Genomic DNA, 20834 nt, shown 5'->3' on the forward strand with positions numbered 1-20834 from the left:
GTCTCCACTTAGAAGTGCTTAACAGACGCTTTTTAGCTATGGTGTCTTGTTTGATTTGGAGATTGCCTTTACCATATTTGTGAAAACTCGTCTCTGCACATGACTTCTAGTTGCTCGCATGAAAATATTGAAGCTGGGAAGAGCTTCAATAATGAAATCGAATGAATAATGAAAATGAATGAATTATCAGATGTAAAAACTGTCTTAGGCCAGATTGTCTCTCCCCGGGCTATTTAATCTGTGCATCACTAGCATGTCCATCACTATTGGTTGCACAGTTTTTCTAGTTATTAATAAATAACCAGGACAGGCAATGTTCTTTGCTGCAGTATGCCATCAGGTCATTCCTTACAACCTGCAGCTTAAGGGTAGATTGATAGTGGCTGTTTGGTATTTCTGTTTTGCAGATGGAAAGGCTAGTATTTTTGATCAGCTTTTGTTTGCTGTTTTCCAGTGCACAGCAAGAACCATCGTAAGTACATTTTATTAATAATTCTTCACTCCTAACAAATTGTTTGAAAGAGAAAGTAGGCAATGTTAAAGGTTTTGATAGAGAATCAACAAAACCTGTTTCTTTGACCACTGAAAATTGGTATTACCTTAAATAGGTAATACACTTCAATAGGTAAAACTGCCCTTTCAAGGCACTTGTAAGAGGAGAGATTTCCATTCTGTAACAAACAATTTTAAACGTCCTACTGAAGCATGATGTTCATGCTGTTATTGCTGCTTGCTCATCTTTAGTTTATGACATTTACTGGATTGGAAAATCTTGGGAAAGAATAACTCTCCTTTTAGTAATTGATTTCTACATTGCAGGAAGCAAAGGTCTCACTTCTGGGAGAGTTTCAGAATTTTCTCTACTTACTTACCCTCTATTTGAGTGGAGATTTACATACATTGATTCTGATTCTTCTAGTTGGACATATTCCTGAGTTTGGGAAGTAGATGTAACTGAGAAAATTAATAGAGTATTAACAAGGTCCCTCAAATTGACTTTGAAGAAGAGACTCCTGTTTTGTTACCACCAGCATCAAGTGTATTTAGGTGCTTGTCATAGCCAGACAAGACCTTTGATGAGATATTTGTCCAGGAAGATCAAACTCTCCTCCCCTTCCAAGTCAGCACACCTTTGAAGTTATGTCCAGCCCCAAATACTTATTTCTCTGCCTGCAGTCTGGTGCTGACCTCCAGTGTCCAGAGTATTTACTCTGACTCACAAAGGGATGGACTACATGATCTCCACAAGTCCCAAGCTCAACTCTTCTGTGAGAGTCCGGTTTTTCTTTAAGATTCATATTGGTTGGACATTTTTGAATTATGCAAAAATCATCCTTCATACTGGACAATCTGTTTTTCTGTTGGTTTAGATTTCTTATTACTGCCCCAAATGTGGTACATTTGGGTACACATGAGACAATAACAGTTCAAGTCCATGGAGCACAACGTCCTGTGCAAGTTACTGCATACTTCAAAGATGAGACAAAAAATCAGCTCCTATCAGAGAGGATCATCTTTAACCTTAACCAAAATAACAACTACCAAGACATGAAAAAATTAATGGTGAGTCTACCAACATAGTGATGTAAATGTTTTACTCTGGTGATGAAAAAAGCATAATCTGTACTAGGAATAAGTCGAAACTGAGACAGCACTGATCCTTAGAGACAGATGACAAAACACCAATTCCACTGTCAGCAGCACCCTATTCACCCAAACGTCTAATAAAATAACCCCTAATATAATTTCAACGATGATTGTGAGTGCTCTTTTGTGCCCAACTAGGATGCTCAGGATTTTGCCACATGGTAATGAAAGAGCTTTTCATCACGGTAGATCTGTGACAAAATTAAATTTAAAAACGTTTTGTTGTTTTATCACCATTTAGTTTTCTGCACCACTTCTGCCTCTGGCATACTGCCCATTTTTATAAATCAGGAGAAATCTTTAAACATGTGCAGTCTCTCAGATCAGAGCCTGTGATGTTTCTGCAAACCTGTAAATTGATTAATTCTTTATATCCGGCTTTGCACCCTTTGCTTCTGACATGTTTCTTTGAAGTTTGGCAGCATTTTGTTCAGGAGTACTTGTTTGGGCTATTTGGCTGGAAAACAGCACAAAGCAAGACTCACTTTAGCTCTGATTGATTAGTCCCAAAGCTAAAAGCTGAGCTTTCAAATCAGGTTCTTCTTGAGCACTGATGTTTAGAAACACTGTATTAACCTCCATGAGGTAAAGCTCTAATCCTATAGCCAAGATTTTAGCAAGTGAAAGATTAAAGGGTGCTGCTACAGCTACTAAATGACACGGTAACTAGAATTTAACATACATGTAGACTGAAGAAAAGTCACTGGTCTTGACTTATTGCCATTGGACAGAAAAATATGTACTTCTATAGTGGAAAATGCGGGATTAGTTAGTATTTCTACTTAAAAAGAAATGTTTGCCCAGTAAGAAAGATACAACACCCAGTGAGAAAGATACAATAGAGTATCTTTTGTTGAATAGTGCTAATAAAATTACTCAAACACTTCAGCTGTTTTGGGCCTTTGCTGTGTGCTTCCAAAATTACCAGGTTCATATCTGACTTGGTGGGCTTTTTCCTTTCGTCCTCTTCAGGTCAAGCCAGGAACTCCACGACAGGATCTGTTCAAGAAGAGCCATCAGCCATATGTTCTGCTAGTCACTGAAAGCAAAGACCTTTATAAGCAGACTGTTCAAAGCACTCGCATCCTCCTGTCTTCCAAGAAAGGCTACATTTTTATTCAGACAGATAAGCCTATATACACACCAAATTCCAAAGGTTAAAATTCAAATGCTGAATTTCAGATGTTGAATAAAAACATTACAAGGGCAGGATTAGAAAAAGTAATACTGGCTTGATTCTTCCTAGTGTAAATCCTTCTCATTTAACCCTGAAACTCACCTTTGCAAAAGCAGGGCTCCTACAGGGTCTGCTCAGCGCGTTGTAGCAACCCATGTGGAAATGCCACCAGAGTTACAAAGTCATTCCCTCCTCTAATAGGAGCCAGGCAGAATCTGTTCCATTTTGGTCAAAAAGCCTAACAATGACTTTCCTTTGGAAAGCAAAATTGTGAGAAACCTACAAAAAACTTCCTATTGCCTCTGCTTCCAACACCAGAATCCTTTCACTTTAAGACCACAACTTGTTTGTTACTTAAAAATTAAATTAAGAAGAGAGACAAGTCAAAAAAGTTCTTGAATTTGGTTGCAGGCCTTGACTGCAAAAGGAATACGATATTGAATGAAGTTCCATGAGTATTTTTTAGAATTTGCTTTTTAATTTTCTCAGATTACTTTTCATTAAAAGAAAATGTTTTATCCTAAACTTGGTAACTCGGTTCAGAGCTTGTAGTAATTACTACCTACAAAGGACAGATATAAGTATATGAACACATTTATTCTTCCATTAAACAGTGAAATACAGGATCTTCATTCTGGACAATGCTATGAGGCCAGCAGATGACACAGTTACAGTCACTGTGCTTGTAAGTATACAAAAACCACTGTTAATGAGTGCTCCTTTGGCACAGGAACTATGAAGGAGATCTAAAATAAAATTATAGCTATGTTTTCTCTCCAGAAATCAGTATTTACACATTTTGAGAAATATCTAATCATTTTTGGCCAATATCAGGAGACATAATGTGAATATTAAAGCAGGAAAGCAAGCAGAGCATTTTCTCTTCCTTAGGACTAGTATATGAACCTGAGCTTTTGGATGTAGACATTTGACACTTGGTGCATAATTTTGTTTGTTTTCTCTCCCTCAACAGAATTCAAAAGGAATGGTGGTTAAAAAGTCAGACCGGAAAATAAAAACAGTGTTCAGTGAAAACTTTGAAATACCTGACATTGCCGAGTACGTACTGCTGTGCCTTGTGCGTTAAGACAGTTCACATGGCAAAATGTCTCTTGCAGCAGAACTATCTTCAAGATAAAAACAAGTCTTGTCTTTCACTTCTTTCTGCTCTGCTCCCGTGTTTTCCTCCCTTCTTTTTCTGATTGTGTGTTGTCTGCTTTACCATTGCTTCAGAACAGTAGGTGCACTAAAGAAGATAGTTGTGCTCTGATTACACCTGGGAAGCACCATGGCGCACTGGCAGCATGTGACAGCAGTAAGCCAAGTGTGGTTGCTCTGGTGCCTCCTGTCATGCAGGGGTCTATACCTGAGCGTGTCACCCCACACTCCCTTCTCTGACATGGGGGAGACTTCAGAGAGACCTTAGAGCAGCCTTCCAGTACCTAAAGTGGGCCTACAAGAAATCTGGAGAGGGACTTTTTACAAGGGCATGTAGTGACAGAACAAGGGGCAATGGCTTTAAAATGAAAGACGGTAGATTTAGATTAGGTAGTAGGAATAAATTTACTGTGAGGGTGGTGAGACACTGGCACAAGTTGCCCAGAGAAGTTGTGGCTGCCCCATCCCTGGAAGTGTTCAAGGCCACGTCGGCTGGGGTTTTGAGCTAGCTGGTCTAGTGAAGATGTCCCTGCCCATGGCAGAAGGGTTGGATTTTTCACTAGATGATCTTTTAAGTCCTTTTCAACCCAAACCATTTTATGATTCTGTGATATTTAGGCTGTGGTTCATCTGAGCAGTTTTAGATGACTATGTCAGGATGAGATGAACCATATCTCATCACTGTCTGTTTCTCTCCATTGTCTCTCAAGGAGCCCAAGAAGACCTATGCAGATTAGAGACCTCAGTTATAATGTCTCAAGTGAGCAGGACTCATCCCACCTCCTGTTAGCGGGATTAAACCATCCAGATTCATCCCCCTTACCTGTTGAAATACTGAAGATTTTTAACTGCTGATTTTGCTTGAATTACCTTTCAAAATGTACTTTCTCCTGCCATGGAGCAGAGATTGAACCTCTGATTAATGTCTTTTTACCATTAAGCACCTCATCTTACAGAGATGAATCCTGAATTTTATGTTAATATGCTGAAATTAGCAACATTTCTCCTGGTAAGGAACAATTTAGCGAACTGCTTATCTATCTGCTCAACCGTATGACTACATTCAGAAGAGCATTCAGGAGAGCACTCCTGTAAGGGCTGTGCTTGCAAAGTGTAATTAATTACTTCTGATTTCAAGCAGTCAAGCTTTTACTTAATAATCAGTGTGTTCTTGCATGCTAGATTGATTTTGACATCACAGTGAAGATAAGCTATAGGAAGAACATGATGAGTTATCTATTTCTGAGGGCTTTTCAAAGGCAGTGCATGCTACATGTGGCTTGCAAACACGTTATCTTGCAGTTCCTCATAAAGTCTTTTTGAGTGTTGCCTAGGACATTTGAAAATACGTTTCTGGCTTCTAGCAAAGAGAAATCCATTAATAAATTAGTTTGGGATGAGATCAAAGCAAGGAAAACATTAGCATTTTGTGACAATTTAAATATATTAGCATCATAAGATATACGAGGAATTCTAATCAACTTTTTTCTGCTGAATCTGATCTTTAGGCCTGGAACTTGGAAAATCAAAGCCTGGTTTCATCAATATGAAATGTCTAATGTTTCTGCTGAATTTGAAGTTAAAATTTATGGTAAGAGAATATTTAATTTGTGTTATAAATATATGAATTCATCACTATGTGTTAAAAGATAGCCTGTAGTGATTAAACCTGGCTGTAATTAGGTACTAAGAACAAAATTTACAGTGTTTCAGTGCCTCATTGCTATCTCTAATGCACAGAAGGAGAACTCTGGCTTTGTGCTCCTTCCACTTATAGTTCAAAAAAACCCTTTATTTTTGTACAAACTAAGTAACTTCAACATTTTTCAAAAAACATCCTTTTTTGGAAGGGCTCTCCTAATGAAAAAAAAGAATGGACATGAGCTTCATTTTAAAATCATTGTAATTCTGACTATAGTTTCAGTGAAGACTAGAATGAAAAAGCAAGCTACCTATTTTCTCTCAGCAGAATTCAGTTTGGAAGTTGCTTAGAGTTGTACCTATGCTGAGAGAAGCTTTTTTAAAGAAAAGTGAGCTCACTGCAAAAGAAGTGGAAATGTAGAAATTTAACAATTTGGGGTAAAAAAAGGCTTGATTTATTTGCAATAGAATTTAGTGTAGGGTTGTTTGTTGTTCATTTTTTCTTAAAGATAAACTAAATTCTCAGGATTATATTAAATTCTCAGTTTAACAAAACTGGGCTTGCCTGAGCTAGTGGATATCACATAATAGTGGAGGCTACAGCATCATCTGCAAACACCTAAATACAGGAGCAAATTTCTCTAGCTATATCTACAGTAGCAGATAGTTAAACTTCATAGGAGCAAATTGCAAAGTGACACAGCTGATGCTAAGGACCTTGTCCACACTCATTCCATTTCAGGGTGGGTTTACCTCAGACTGCTACTAGTCCAGGGCACTTAATGCCCATTAGCTGCCAGTTAAGGCTTATCTTCTGGCTTGTTCTCATCGTAAATGAAAGTTTAATTTGAATTTTTTTTCACTGTAAATGAAAATGTAAATCAATTTTGTGTGCTTGAAAACTACTCCGCTCTGTGAAGTAAAGCAGTATAAGGGAAGATGATCAGGACATTTGCTTCAGAAGAGCATTGCTGATTCAAACTAAAACATCTTCTCAGTGCAGCTGCATCCTCTCAGAGGGTGTTGCCACATGCCAGGAGTTTAAGTTTGAAACTCACATGTCATGACTTTTTATCTTCTTTTCTTCCATGCAGAACTTCCATCTTTTGAAGTCAAACTCATCCCACTTCAGCCATACTACCACATCTGGAATGACAGCTTTGTGTTTGATATTGAGGCAAAGTAAGTGTGCTTGCAGCAAGGCTGTTTTACAAGGCAGAGAAGTAGATGATGAACTTTGCAACTTCCTCCTTTTTCTCTTCATTAACAGTTAACTAGCTTCTGGCTGTACTTGAATCTGACTTTAATCCTATATACTGTTTCCACTAGTAACGTGAGATATTAGTGTAAAATGCTATCTGGGCCTAAGTGGAGGTCATCGAAATGAAGAAAGATTTTCTGAATACTTTAGTTTGCTAGTAAAAAGGTGACTATTTAGGATTCTTCTCTCTATTGCTAGATAAGGTTCCAGGCAAAACAATAACCTGCTTTTCTTTATACTTTTTGCTTTAACCATTTAGAAACATTCTAAAGCCTCAGATGTTGCTGTTTAATGTAATTCAAGTAGAAATGGATTCAAGTTTGGGTATGAAATTTTCTCAAAGCCTAGTGAAGTTTGTAAATAATAAGCTAGTGTTTATTTGAGAGTAATGATTTTATGCTGATATACTTCCAGGTGAATAAACACATTTAATCAGAGGTCTTTCCATGTCCATCACTACAGACATGTGCAGTACTGCACAGTAGGGCAACACTGATCTGGATGAGACATGGCTACAGAGCTCAGCTCTCAAACTGGCCAAACCATGAGGCAGGGCTCCATGGAGACTAAATTACACCTCATCCCATGTCAAATTAGAAAGTTAGAATGGCATCAAGTATCTATTAACTCAGAAAGTCAGACAACAAAAATTTAATTCATCAAAATATTTTGAGTACTTTGGAAGAATCAGACTGAACCTTGATTGGATAAGTATTTTGTGCTGTGTGGCCCAGGTACTTTTGATCTCACACTGACAGATCTAAATTTTCTATGATCTAACAGTGGCTCATCAACATACATCAAGCTTTCTCAGCTATGGAATTTTCAAGTTTCTTAGGAGTGGAAATACTAATGATTGCCTCTGAGGAGAATGTTCTTCCTTTATTTACTGCTCAGATGCAGACCAAAATGACTAGAAATATCTTGGCCACCTTGCACATTAGGAAGATGGAGAGAGAAATAAACTGGAAGATGGTAGATTTAGGTTAGATATTAGAAGTAAGTTCTTTACTGTGAGGGTGGTGAGACACTGGAACAGGTTGTCCAGAGAAGTTGTGGCTGCTCCATGCCTGAAGTGTTCAAGGCCAGGTTGGATGGGACTTTGAGCAACCTGGTCTAGTGGAAGGTGTCCCTGCCCATGGCAGGGGGGTTGGAACCAGATGGTCTTTAAGGTCTCTTCCAACCCAAACTGTTCTATAATTCTGTGCTCTTTTGAGATATTATTTCTTAGATGTTTTCCTTATATGACAAATTATTCTCATATGGTAGGAACTTCATCTGCATTTGAACATGATACCAGAAAAGGTATTTGAATCACCTGGGTAGTAAATTAGACAGTTCCAGGAAAGGTTCCTGAGCCCGGAGTTAGGTCACTGATGTCTTAGCTGGTGCATGGCACAGGCTCGGCCTCAGCTATACAGCTCTCCCCAAAGAATTCCTGGAAACATTTTGGGAGGAAGCATGGACCAAGAGGCACCCCAGGTCTGCATGAGGCCACCCTGCTGTGGAAGACAGGGCGTTTAGTAGAGCTTGCATGGGCTGTGCTGTGCCAGCCAGCTGCAGCTGCACAGCACTGCACTCAATTTAATTTAATTAACCTGGTCCAAACTGGGTGCAGTGGCTAGATGTACTACGCTGACCCTGGCACTGTAACCAAGACTGATCCTCTAGCCCTCCAGTTCTAGTGGATTTTATTCCTGGTCTAAATTCATCCCAGGCTGGCTTACACCCTCCTGGTCTTCTGCCTGCTGTCCTTGAGCTCTTTGCCTTGACAGTGCTGGTCCTTCTTTTGCCCAACACACCTTCAGAGTGCTGGCAGAACCCCGTATCCACCTCCTTTGTTTGGCTGCACAAAATCAATTCTTCTCCTTTTGACCACCTTCACTTCTTTATTTGGTACTATTGTATCATAACTAGCTTTATTCATGATTACTTGATATTGTGATATGAAGTGATATCAGATAACTGGTTTTAATAATTTAATCCTTTCTAAGGTTTTCTCTGTATGTTAGTGCAGCACTCAATTTTGAGTTTATGGACCGTGCAACTCTTTCATATATACTTCACTACTCATTAACATCATAATTACTTAGGAGGAAAAATTGGAATTGAATAACTGGATAATGTCCTTTTGTCTATTGGACAAAGTCCTAGTGGTGCTACACCAGCCGGCCTGACTTTCATCAAAATCAGCATATGGAATTCCTGATAATTGAACTTATTTCTCTGAACTGGCCATGCATGAAATGAACACTTATTTGGTATATTGACTGTTGTTTCCCACAGTTGTTAGTTCTGGCATTTTAAGCAGTTTTCGTAAGAACTGCCTCTCAGTTAGCTTCATTGGTATAGATCAGTGCTGCTGATCAGGTCAATTTGAAGCAGCCTTTTGTTTAAACAAGAATAAGCCATTACAGAACTGAGGTGAAGCGGTATTTCCACAGATGAAAGACACCACCATGGTTGTGACAAATCTCACATAGGACATTACATGCTGTGCTTCAGGAAGATGCCATCTGCCAAGATTTTCTTAAGTAAGGAGCCTGCCAGGTGCAACAACATGCCCTATTCTCTGTCTCCATGACCTATATGGAGAGTTCAGAGGTTTTCTGGACTGAGGTCCCTATGTTATTCTGAATAAATCCATAGGAGAGACATGGAGCAGAGGGTGTCTACTCTGCCTAATGCAGGTATTAAAAGATCAGCAGGTAGCATCTGTCTCTAGAGGTCTTCAGAACTACCAAATACTTTAGGCAGGTCCCTGAGATGATTCTCTGGTCCTTTATTTTAAAAGGTCTGTTCATGAGGTGTCTTATACAAAGGAATTAGCGTTCATCCAAGCTAAATACACTGGATACCTCCCTTGCTCCCTGTGAAAGGGATGAATTGTGTGAGACCTCACTGTGCAACTAAAGTTCTCAACAATTTGTAAAAAAAAAAAAAATAATAAAATTTAAATGACTCTGATGTAAATCCTGTCAGACAGTGCCTCCACATATGACTCTGCCAATGGGATTTACTCTATATATTTCTCTGCACACAGACCAGTAAAAGTCTTCACGTCTGAATTATCATTAAGTGAGACTAATTTTCATTTCCAAGTTATTAGATACAGATGGGATGACTACAGATATCCCAGTCTTGTTTCAGCATAAAATAATTAGCCTGATTTATGCTTGCTTTTTATTAATGTAATGATTCATCTCCTTTTCTTCCTTCCAAAGACACACTTATGGGAAAGGTATTCAAGGTGTTGCATATGTGCGATTTGGCATAATGGATGAAAATGAGAGAAAAGCCTTTCTTCCAGGCCTGGAGCAACAGCTATCAGTAAGTGCTGCAGTTCAGTGGAACTATTCTTATTTATTCTAGGTGACCTGAATACTCTCAGAAATTATCAAAACATAGATCCGTGTAATACTGTAGTCATGCTGTAAGCAACAGTTTTTTCATTTTAATGGCAGCAAACCAGTAGAGGGTTGTTGCTTTTTTTTTTTTCCTCCACTTTTATTTTAGATTCGAAATGGAAAAGGAAGAGTTACTTTAAATACTCCACTTTTGGAAGAGAAACTAGAAAAAAGTATTTCTACTCTGGAAGGACTTCATTTATATGTTGCTGTTACCACTGTAGAAACTGCAAGTGAGTACACTATGCCTTAGCTAATACAGTCTGGAATATTTACATTGATTTTTCTGTAGTATAATCCTTTGTGTGTCAAATCTTGTCCACTGGACCAATCTTCACTGCAAAGCTTGCTCATGCCATAGTGCATGACAGTCTCTTTCATCTGACCCTCTTCTTTGATCAAAACTTAATCTTGGGCAGGATTCACTTATCTGAACACAAATGTCCAGTACTACTTTAAATGTTCTATGTAGTCTTATGTGGTATTCCACTGCTGCTACAAAAGTGCTCAAGTCTACTCTAAGTACTCTCCAGTAGAGTCTGTTCCATGTTAAACATCCCTGTGATGATATCTAAGATACCCTAGTCCCTCTGAAGTGATACCAGACACCTGTATCAACACAGATAAACTGTTCCCCTTGAGGTCTTCTTTGAGCACCTGTCTCAGCTACATCTATTCCTTTCGTACAAAGAAAGTCATTAGTTGAGTGTGGTATCTTTGCTTGCTTTGTACCTCAGCTGGCTGAGCTATCAGTCTAAAAGTAAGGAATATGTATTACATCTACTGTGCAATGCAGAGGATCTAGCCCTTGTGAGTCCTGCTTGTCTTTTTATGCCTTCCCACAGTTTTACCAGACCATGATACTTTATATACACAAGTACAATAGACTACAAATAGCTTTGTCTTGCCGTTCATCTGAGGCATGAGCCTGGAGCATACCTATCCAGAAGTTTTTCAGTAGCAATTAATCTCGAAAACAGAAATTATGGATGCTTTGGTAATATGCGAGCACATAGTTATTGCTCCCATAGCAACATATACTGTTTAATACTAACAGGTGGTGAGATGAGGGAAGAGGAAATCAGCAATGTGAAGTTTGTGAAATCTCCTTATGCTGTTGATCTGTCTAACACCAAAAAGTATTTTGTGCCTGGAGCCCCCTTCTCTGTTGTGGTATGTAGTATTGAGCTGACTCTGTCTCTGCCTCCATAGCGAGGGATTTTTATCTGCCCTGTTTATAAAATCCTTGTCTGATCCTGTGGGAGCTCTGAGGAACAGGGACCTTCAGGAATAGGTCCAACACAGAGCTACTGTTTGTGTGCCTGGTTTGTCTTGTTTCTGCACACACAGAGCCTGAAAATGCTGTTTTTCTATTCTGGAAGTCATCTGCTCAGTGCTGCACTACAAGGATTTATAAAATATGTAGCAGTCTCTTCCTCACTTCCATACTAGAAGATTAAAATAATAATGTATCAAATTAAACCCATATCAAACTCAAATTCTGAAAACTAAACCAGGGTACTGTCTTTTTTTTTTTTCCCAAAAAGTATTTAATTTTTTTAGTTTTCAAACTTCAGACCTTCAAGTTCTTCCACAAAGTTTTCTACAATGACTTAAAGTTAGAAATTTACCTTATTATAAGATAAAGACAAATATCTCTGGGATCAGCTGAGATCTAATAGATGCTAAGTGAAAATCTCGGCAGCTGTTAAGCTGTGTTCTCAAATTTTTACCATCAGCTTGAGTCCAGGCTGAGTCAGTCGCTACCTGTTCTCCCAAAGCCCACATTTTCAAACACCAATGTGTACAGTTTTGTATCTTGTCAGTTTATAAAAGTAAAAGATTCTGGTTTGTGGGCAGTTTTTAAACTTGGGCGTTTCCTTGAAGTAACAGAAAAACATTTTTTTTCCAATAGGCATCTGTCACTTCAGTTGATGGCTCTCCTGCTGCCTCTCTACCTGTCACTGCTACTGTTACCTTGCCTGGACATGCCCCAGTGAAGAAGACTGCACTTTCTAATGAAGACGGTCTAATTGCCTTTACATTTAACATCCCTGGAGATGCTCAGATGCTTGACATAATGGTAAAGAAAACCCAAATATCCAGATTTAAAAATACACAGCTGAGAAGAGCTCATAAAACAATCACAAATGACTGTGAAGATGATCTATTTTCATTAAATTAGCACAGAGAGTGGAACATGATTTCTTACATTATCTGCACAACTTTGTCAAGATTGTGTACGTTGGAGAGACCAGGGGCCTAAGGGATGTCTCACTGGAATAGACTCTCTTGTACATCAGAGCTTTGGGAGTGCATGCATCAGTGTAGTAGTGGGGGTTTTTGTGGTTCAGATATGTATTTTCCTGACATGAAGGATGGAAATGGGACTGTAAGGAGTATCACCATGAGAAGTGACAGGAAATTATAAGGGGAAAGGAAAGGTCCTGAGCAATGCAGACAGTAGGCTACATCTGGACACTCAGAGAGTTCAATTATGTGCACAATATAAAAATAAATAAAAGCTGTCTAAGTACAAAATCACTTTGTGATTTTGAGCCATTCATTTTAATTCAGAAAGAGCAAAAGCTGAAAAATATCAAGTGCAAATACAGCAAGAAACAAAACAGGGTAAGAGAATAAAGTAATCAAAATCCTGTTTTTTGATGCCAAGTTCTGCTAATGAGTTCACAGCAGTGATTCATCTCGTTTCCCAGCTGTTTCTGAATAACCCTGCAAGATATGAATTAAGGGTGACACTATACTGTCTCCTGAAGGACTCTTTACTTACTCTGTCCTTTTTGTCCCTGACAGGTAAAGGCTGAAGAGGGGAAAGAAAAATTAGAATCACCAGAAAGCAGTATCAGAGCTGAAAGATACCAGTCTACTTCCCTGAACTACCTCAGCATCAGCATCCCGCACACTATTATGGCACCTGGAGATACTTTACGCATCACCTTGAATGATATTCGTCAGCCTGGCAGTGGAAGCATTGACTATTTCTATTATATGGTAAACAGAATAGCAGCATATCAGTCATTTCTTTTAGAAATTATGCAGCCTAGAACATCTATCTATTTACTAGTACATGGGAAATCAGGGAGGATCCATCAAAGGGCAACCAAGAGGATCAGTGTCCCAGCACACCTGACCTACCAAGTCAGACTGAGGGAACTGGGCTTGTTCAGTTTGGTGAGGAGGCTAAGAGAGAGTTAAGAGCAGCCTAAAATTACTTGAAAAGGAATTACAGACATAAAGGACACAAACTTTCCTAGGTGGTGTATATGCACCATCATGCATATATGGTATATAGCCATATAACAAGGGACAAAGGCTACAAATTATGGCCTGGAAGGTTCATTTTTGAAAAATCTTTTCACTAGTGATGAACCCAGTACTGGACGAGGTTCCCCAGAGAGTTTAGAGAACTGCCATCTTCAGAAGCATTCAACACTCAACTAGAGAAAATGACATCTGACCTAATCTTATGCAGGTCATGGCTCACCTTAGAGCAGGCAGGTGAACTAGAGATCTCCATCGGGCCCTTCCAGAAACTATTTTTATGATTCTGCTATTTTTTTACATCTGCATATATTTTGGACATGTAATACACAAATCTTTGTGGTTTTTTATTTCTGAAGAAAGACACATTAGTACTAATTTTAGTCTGTAGTTTCCAATACAGTCTAGAGCAAATAGGTCCATATAGGGTAATTTTTGTATGCATAATTATGTGAATATTTTTGAAAGATACTAAATTAACAGCTTGAAAGCTGAAATCCTGGACAGATAACTTCTATATCTAAGGCAATTTGATTTCTCTTAATCCAGATCTTATTCTTTCCTGCTCCTTCCAATCTGTATTCTCTCCTCACAATAAGCCAATACTAGATATTATTTTTACTGGTCTGATTCCCATAAATACTTTTTTTCAGCTGTTACAGAACTGCCCACCTTGTTGTGGGCAGATCATACATATACGAAAGATTCTGTCCCTGCAATTAGAAAACCTAGTTGTATTCTAGGGGACCTTGACTATCTCAGAAAATACCTTTTATAGTTAACTACAGTTTATTTAATGAATAACACATAATTCTTATATTATCATGGCTCTGTATTACCTGCACCTGATCTTAGTTAACAGGCAGGTCAGTGTTATCTCCAACAGATAATGTTGTGAAGGACCACTGAAGGCACTGGCTGTTAGGGCCCTAAATAGCATCCTGAGATTGGGTCTGAAAACCAGTTCTATAGGTGGAAAAGCAAGGAAACAATCCTGTTCAGCAGGACAAAGAATGCAAAGTATTTATTTTGCTGAAGGAGACAAATGTGTTCATGGATACATTCCAGGAATGAATCTGTTGAACATCAAATGTGTTTAATCCCCTTCTCCCTCTCTTTGTCCTAATTTTCCTTGGCAGCTTAAATTTCCCAGGATGATAAGCACCACAGGCACCAGTTCCAATTTATTTTTAATAGGACTCTGATATATGGGAATAGTTGTATTCCTAAGAGTTAAATTTAGATTTGGGGGTTTTGCTGGATGACAGCACAGGATTGGAATTGCTGCTGCCAGGCTCTGGGAAGGTGCAGTGCTGGGCAGACAAGGTGTGTGGAAGGAGTGGTGGGAGACACTGCTAGAGCTCAATGGTGAGGCTCTCTCCTAAACTTTGGTCATCTACACAAAGGCAGTGAGGATTTCAGACCAGGCTGCAGCATGTCTTTGTTTCTTTCTCAAGGCCATTCATTGTGTGTTTAGGAGAGCTGTGTGTATTTTGTTCAGGGAGGAGCACTATCAGTAGTGAGACTGTGTCTGGTTTCTACCCCTCTGACCACCCATGAATACAATTAATATAACACGGGAAGAAAGGAATAGTGAGAAATGGGCTGAAATCAGTTGTGGGCCAGTCTATAATACTTTATCCTGAAAAATACTTTTGGGCGAAAACTCCTGCTCCAACCCTTCCACACCACCTGAAAGATTCAGTACTGATTACAGATTAAACAAAGCTGATGCCTTTTGGGGGTGATGACCTGTTACTGTAGAAGGCAAAAATAAGACTGCTATCTGGGGCCCCCTTTTCGAGTTGTAAGATTGAGTGGAGAGTGACAGATTTGTGTTCAAACCTGGGCCTCAGGATCAGTGCAGCAGAGGCTTTACCACCACACTCCTATCATACAAGCAGTGTGTGCTGGTCTCCTCTAGGCTATTGGTGTGCAGGTTGGGAAATAAAACTATCAAGTGTCACTAGGAGAAAATAAATTTTAGATAGAAATGGCCTTGGAAAATCCTATATATGCATAGAAAATTATGCAATATAATGCCCAGTTTACTGTGTATTTGCTGTATTTGATTTCTGTTTGTTTCTGCCCTGTAGGTTGTGACAAAGGGACAAGTTGAGCTTTTGGGAAGGGTCCCCTCCTCAAGCAAAATAATAAACCTTAAAATCACCAAGAAAATGGTGCCCAACTTTCGCTTTTTAGCTTACTACTTCATTGCAAATGAGGGCCGTCGAGAGATTGTTGCCGATTCTGTATGGGTGGACGTTATGGATGTCTGTGAAGGAAAGGTACTTTCAAAGCAAGTAGTTTTTGTTATTGTATTCCAAAATAAAACCAAAAACATGGGCTATTAGCAGAGCAAGTGCGTGACTGGAGTTAAAAAGTGAAAAACATCTAATTTTTACTGAAAAAGGAGTTGTCAGGATTATGGCTAAAAGATATAGCTGGGACTAAAGCACTTTAAAAAAAATTACATCAGAAAATGAAGTGTGGACAAAACAGGAGTTCCTCTAAGCCTTTCTGTCACCTTCCTGCTTCTCCTCATGTTGGTACCATAATGTAAAATGGAAAAAAAAAAAGACCAAAAAAAAGACACAACAATTATTCCCAAGAGTATGAAACACAACTGCTGAAAAGAGTCAGCAGTCTGAAATCATTTGAAAAAAAATGAAAAATGCTGGATTTGGGAAAAAAAATGTGATAGTCCATTGGGGGAAAAAAAGTTTTCAACAAAAATTATCCATCTCTAACATACAAGCCAATTCTTCATTTGTACAGTAACAAAACCCACTTATGTTCAAGTTGGCATTTCCATTAATAACTCCCTATTTATTCATAATCACCATGGCTACTTCCTCCTAAACCACAGAAGTGTCTGCATCAGATATGAACCAGATCTGAATGCAGTCATGTTGAAAAATTTCAGTGTGAGATAGAAAGGAGGTACTACTATTACTTGGTTTAAACCAGCTAATTTTGTACGTTAATTAGTTTTTGATTGTATTTCATGATGATTTTGTTTCCACTGGAAAATAACAAAATTATGAAGGCCCTAGTTCAGCAAACTCTTTATACACACTTCTAATTCTCATTGGTGCTTGTGTCGTTGAAAGACAGTGTCCATTATCCTGCACAGACACATCTTTTAACCTCCCCACATTGTCCTCCTGTAGGAGATAACTGCATCTACATCTTCCAAAACACAGGATCCCAGGCAGAAACATCACAAAACAGGAACATCCCTGTTGACACTATTCCCAGCCCAAAGAGTCTTCTCTTTTTATTAACAAATACAATATTTTTGTTTCAATCTTTTCTATTTAGATTAAAGTGAGAACAGAACGAGAGGTGTATGAACCAACAGAAAAAGTCAATTTGCAGATTGAAACAGACCATGCAGGAGCAGTTGCCCTAGCTGTGGTTGATAAAGCAGTGTTTATTCTGAACAAGAAAAACAAGCTTACAGCTAAAAAAGTAAGATACCTTTAAGAAGAAATATCATATCTACTAGTCCAGCAAAAATTTCCATGACTAATGAGAGAATCAAAAATTTAATTAATGGCTATTAATTGCTAAATCACAGCTTTGCTAAACCTGAAACTGATTTTGCTTTTGCAATTTAGAATCTATTTAAGATGAATGATGAATTTAAGATAGGGATTTCCATGCTACAGCAGACAAGCTTTTAAATTAAAAAAGTATTACTTGAAAGCACTGCCTGTCTGAAATATCCCCCAGCTTTAACTTCAGTTTCCAATCACAGCTTGTATCACCAGTTTGTCTTGCTTCTGTGTGTCAGACTACAATAATTTTCTAATATATGTAAAAATAACCAAAACTTTTTCAAGTATGTACAGTCCACTTGTGCTATTTTATTTGGCAGGTATTTAATGCTATGAATTCGTATGATCTTGGATGCTCTGCAGGTGGTGGTGCAGATAGCACTCAAGTTTTTACTGATGTTGGTCTGGCGTTTTTATCAGATACAATTCAATCCAAAATTCGGGAAGGTCAGTGCAACCTGCCATTTACTTTAGATGTTTGTACAAGATCGTTATAGATCTGGAGAGACTGACTGCTCAAACACCAGAAACATTTTATTGTGATGTTGCAAAATCTTCCTTGCCTATGGATTTTTTCTGCTTCTGTTCTTCCACTGAGTGCTGGCAGCTCAGTTAGCCCAGATCATGGCTGCTGGTCTTCTGGTGCCCAGCTTAGCTGGGGCAGGCAGCAATTGGGCTGGGGCTGTAAGGTAATTTGTCAAAATACGGGTCTTCTGCGAATAAGTCCTAAGATTGGTCTTCCATGAATGAACTGAATGATCAAGCTGTTACTATCATAGTATCATGAACAAGCTCTTCTGTTTTGCTTTCCCAGGCTATAAATGCCTCCAGGTTACCAAAAAGCAGAAGAGATCTTTGGATTTTCAGAAGAAAATGTCAGGACTTGGTATGTCTGTTCACCTGGGTGGCCTGAAAGGCTTAGCAGGGGGAGTCAAAGTGATCTGGCTGGGATCTAGGGGGCAAGAAGTGACGGGATAGTAAAGGATACCAAGATATTCACGGTTCTTTTTCTTTCATTAAATGACATAACCTAGCACAAGTGTGTATACTGTGTCATGAGACCCAATGCATCATTTATCAAAATAACTTAAAAAAAACCCCCAAAAAACAAAAAAACAAGGGTGGTCCAGCTGCAGAAGAAAACTAATTCATCAGTTTATAATCCTAAATGTGAAGTACCTCTACTAGATAACGTTATGGAATCAGTCATGGTTTCAAAGTTTTTCAAAATTATTTGTGTTGCCAGAAAATATTTTATAGATGGTATTCTTTTTCCTTTACATTCTGCTTTGAAATTGTGCTGGCTTTGGTATTTTGTGCTCCAATTGAGAGAAGAGCTAGTATAATATTTGATCTAAAAACCAAAACAAAATGAAAAAAAAATCAAATAACACCCCAAAAAAAACAGTGTACACAAATCTGTATTTCCTTGCCAGGAGACATGAAGGCTTACAGCTGGAATCTTTTCTTCTTCTGGAACTGGTCTCTTTATTCAAGAAGGAGAACACTGCCATGGCTATTTCTATCAAGATATCTAATTCCATTCTGCCAAGGAGGCATTTATAATTCACAGTATGAATTTGAAGAGAAAGTTTAGAATAGAATATCTAGAATGCCATAGGGCCTGTGCTTTCCTCCTGTGTTTGTGGACTAGTTTTAGAACAGAGAACAGGTCCACAGCTGAAGGTAGACTGTTGCAATAACAACTAACTGCAAAGGACGACAAGAATGAGCATTATGAACACCTTTATGCTTCTTCTACAGCACTAATTCTGGGCTTTAATTTGTTGCAGCCAGAAAATATCAAAACATTGATCTACAAAAATGCTGTCAAGATGGAATGAAATTAAATCCCATGGGGTTTTCTTGTGTGAAAAGGCTAACAAAGGTGGCTGGCTCCCCTGAATGCAGAAGAGCTTTCCAGGACTGCTGTGAGAAAGCCACAGCCCTCAGAAGGCAGGAAAAGAGGACTAGGACCAGAGTGGGCTTGGCACGACGTAAGGAACGGTGGCATGCAACTGTCTACAGAAAAATACCTTTCCTATCGTGGCAATGGAGGGTTAAGGGGCATTTAACGCTGTGGGCCGAGGAGGGAGTTTTCACATCAGTATTTCAGTGCTGCCACTGCATTTTCACAACTGTACACCCTGAGGATCAGACCGGGATAGATGACTTCTTAGGGTGAGAAAAGGCAGGAATCATCTAGCCACCAGAACAGCCTTATGGAGGAGCTGTTGGCCCCTGCCTGCACCCCAGGAAGCTGCAAAGAAGGGGTTTGTAGAGGAGCAGAGAAGGGGGGTGTTGTCTGTGTCAGGGCTTTGAGTGATCTCAGATTCATGCCTATTTTATTAGTGGTACTACTGTTGTAACGCCCCAATACCTCCAAAACACTGCCTCATGAGAAAGGGCCACTTCAGCCAGGCACAATTTTGCAAGCCTTCCTTTCTGCTCCACAGAGTTCCTCTGATCACACAGGAGCTCATATAACAAAACAAAACAAAAAAGAAACACCAAAAAAACCCAAAAAACAAAACCAACCAACCAAAAATTTGTGTTGACAATGGCCCTGTTCCACGTGTAATTTCTGCAACTATTTTTCTCAGAGCTCCCCATTCATGCCCTGTCTGTCATGAATATGGGATGGTGGGAACAATTTTGCTACACGTTGCTAAAGGGGAATGTTTCATGTTTGATAGTGTATAGTTATTGTTCTTGGAAAGAAGAATTAGCCTTTTGTTGAACGACAAGCTTTAGTCATTGCTTCTCTTTTTTTAAGTTTGTTTCTTTTTAACGCACAAGATGAAACCCAGGTGAAGTCTTTTCATTCAGAGTATTTTTCATCCTGTTTTCTCTCTGACAAACAGACCCCCTGCAACACAGAGTAAGGTCAGCAGCCAAAGACTTCAAACAGAACCCCCGCTCTTGTTTTACAGACTATGATGACCAAGAAGAAGAGTTTTATGAAACCTCTCCCAACTTGCGCAGTTATTTTCCTGAGAGCTGGTGGTGGAATACTGAAGAAGTGAAAAACCCTGGAAATCATAGGTACTGTATTACGTGTCCAGGTGAATATGTCTACATTTGTACAGTAAAATATATGTAAGTATCATCTTTATCTGATACAGATGACTTCAGAATATTTGCAATTACTTTCTCTCCACAGCTGAGGCACTACTTTTTTCCCTTATAATACTCAAACTTCAGCAAATAACAATGTTTACATTTTATCCATCCTTCCTAATACATTTTATTTTGTGTTTCTTAGTATAGAAAATTTTGCTCCTGACTCTATAACTACCTGGGAAGTTCAGGCAATAAGCATATCTCCACAAAAAGGTATAAGTATTGGGTATCTTATTGGGTTTCTTTGTACAGATGAATAGAGAACGTATATTTTTTAAAACAGAGGTACAATGTTATGTTGTCAAAGTGAGACAGTTCATACTGGAAAGCACAGAAGTGTTTTGGTCATGACATTTACTCCTCTCTTTTATGCCATATTAAAGCCCAGGCAGAAATTAATGGATAGATATTTTTTAATTATTATTATTTATAAAAAAACAACATGAAGTGGACTCTGAAGGACGATGGATTATACAATCAAAACTGACGTTTATTCTTTCCATTCTATAAACCATCTCATTCAAACTTCCTCATGGCCAGGAAGCCACAAGAAAGGTAGTGGTAATAACATCACA

General features: G+C 38.7%; 1 protein-coding gene across 1 annotated transcript in view; it reads left to right on the forward strand.

The window, feature by feature from the left end:
• The first annotated feature begins 407 nt into the window (after positions 1-407).
• The window catches only part of LOC104411299 (complement C4-like), a 43643-nt gene continuing 23216 nt past the window's right edge, over positions 408-20834 (forward strand). Inside the window, exons 1-19 of the mRNA XM_010021687.1 lie at positions 408-472; positions 1371-1563; positions 2620-2803; positions 3439-3509; positions 3798-3883; positions 5491-5573; positions 6718-6805; positions 10109-10214; positions 10401-10524; positions 11349-11464; positions 12207-12374; positions 13106-13303; positions 15670-15861; positions 16898-17047; positions 17457-17583; positions 17951-18022; positions 18930-19133; positions 20070-20181; positions 20402-20472. Coding sequence (XP_010019989.1) covers positions 408-472; positions 1371-1563; positions 2620-2803; positions 3439-3509; positions 3798-3883; positions 5491-5573; positions 6718-6805; positions 10109-10214; positions 10401-10524; positions 11349-11464; positions 12207-12374; positions 13106-13303; positions 15670-15861; positions 16898-17047; positions 17457-17583; positions 17951-18022; positions 18930-19133; positions 20070-20181; positions 20402-20472 — 2410 coding nt within the window. The remainder of the gene's footprint in view (positions 473-1370; positions 1564-2619; positions 2804-3438; positions 3510-3797; positions 3884-5490; positions 5574-6717; positions 6806-10108; positions 10215-10400; positions 10525-11348; positions 11465-12206; positions 12375-13105; positions 13304-15669; positions 15862-16897; positions 17048-17456; positions 17584-17950; positions 18023-18929; positions 19134-20069; positions 20182-20401; positions 20473-20834) is intronic.

The sequence above is a fragment of the Nestor notabilis genome, unplaced genomic scaffold (genome assembly GCF_000696875.1).
Source record: "Nestor notabilis isolate BGI_N333 unplaced genomic scaffold, ASM69687v1 scaffold819, whole genome shotgun sequence".
NCBI classification, from domain to species: domain Eukaryota; kingdom Metazoa; phylum Chordata; class Aves; order Psittaciformes; family Psittacidae; genus Nestor; species Nestor notabilis.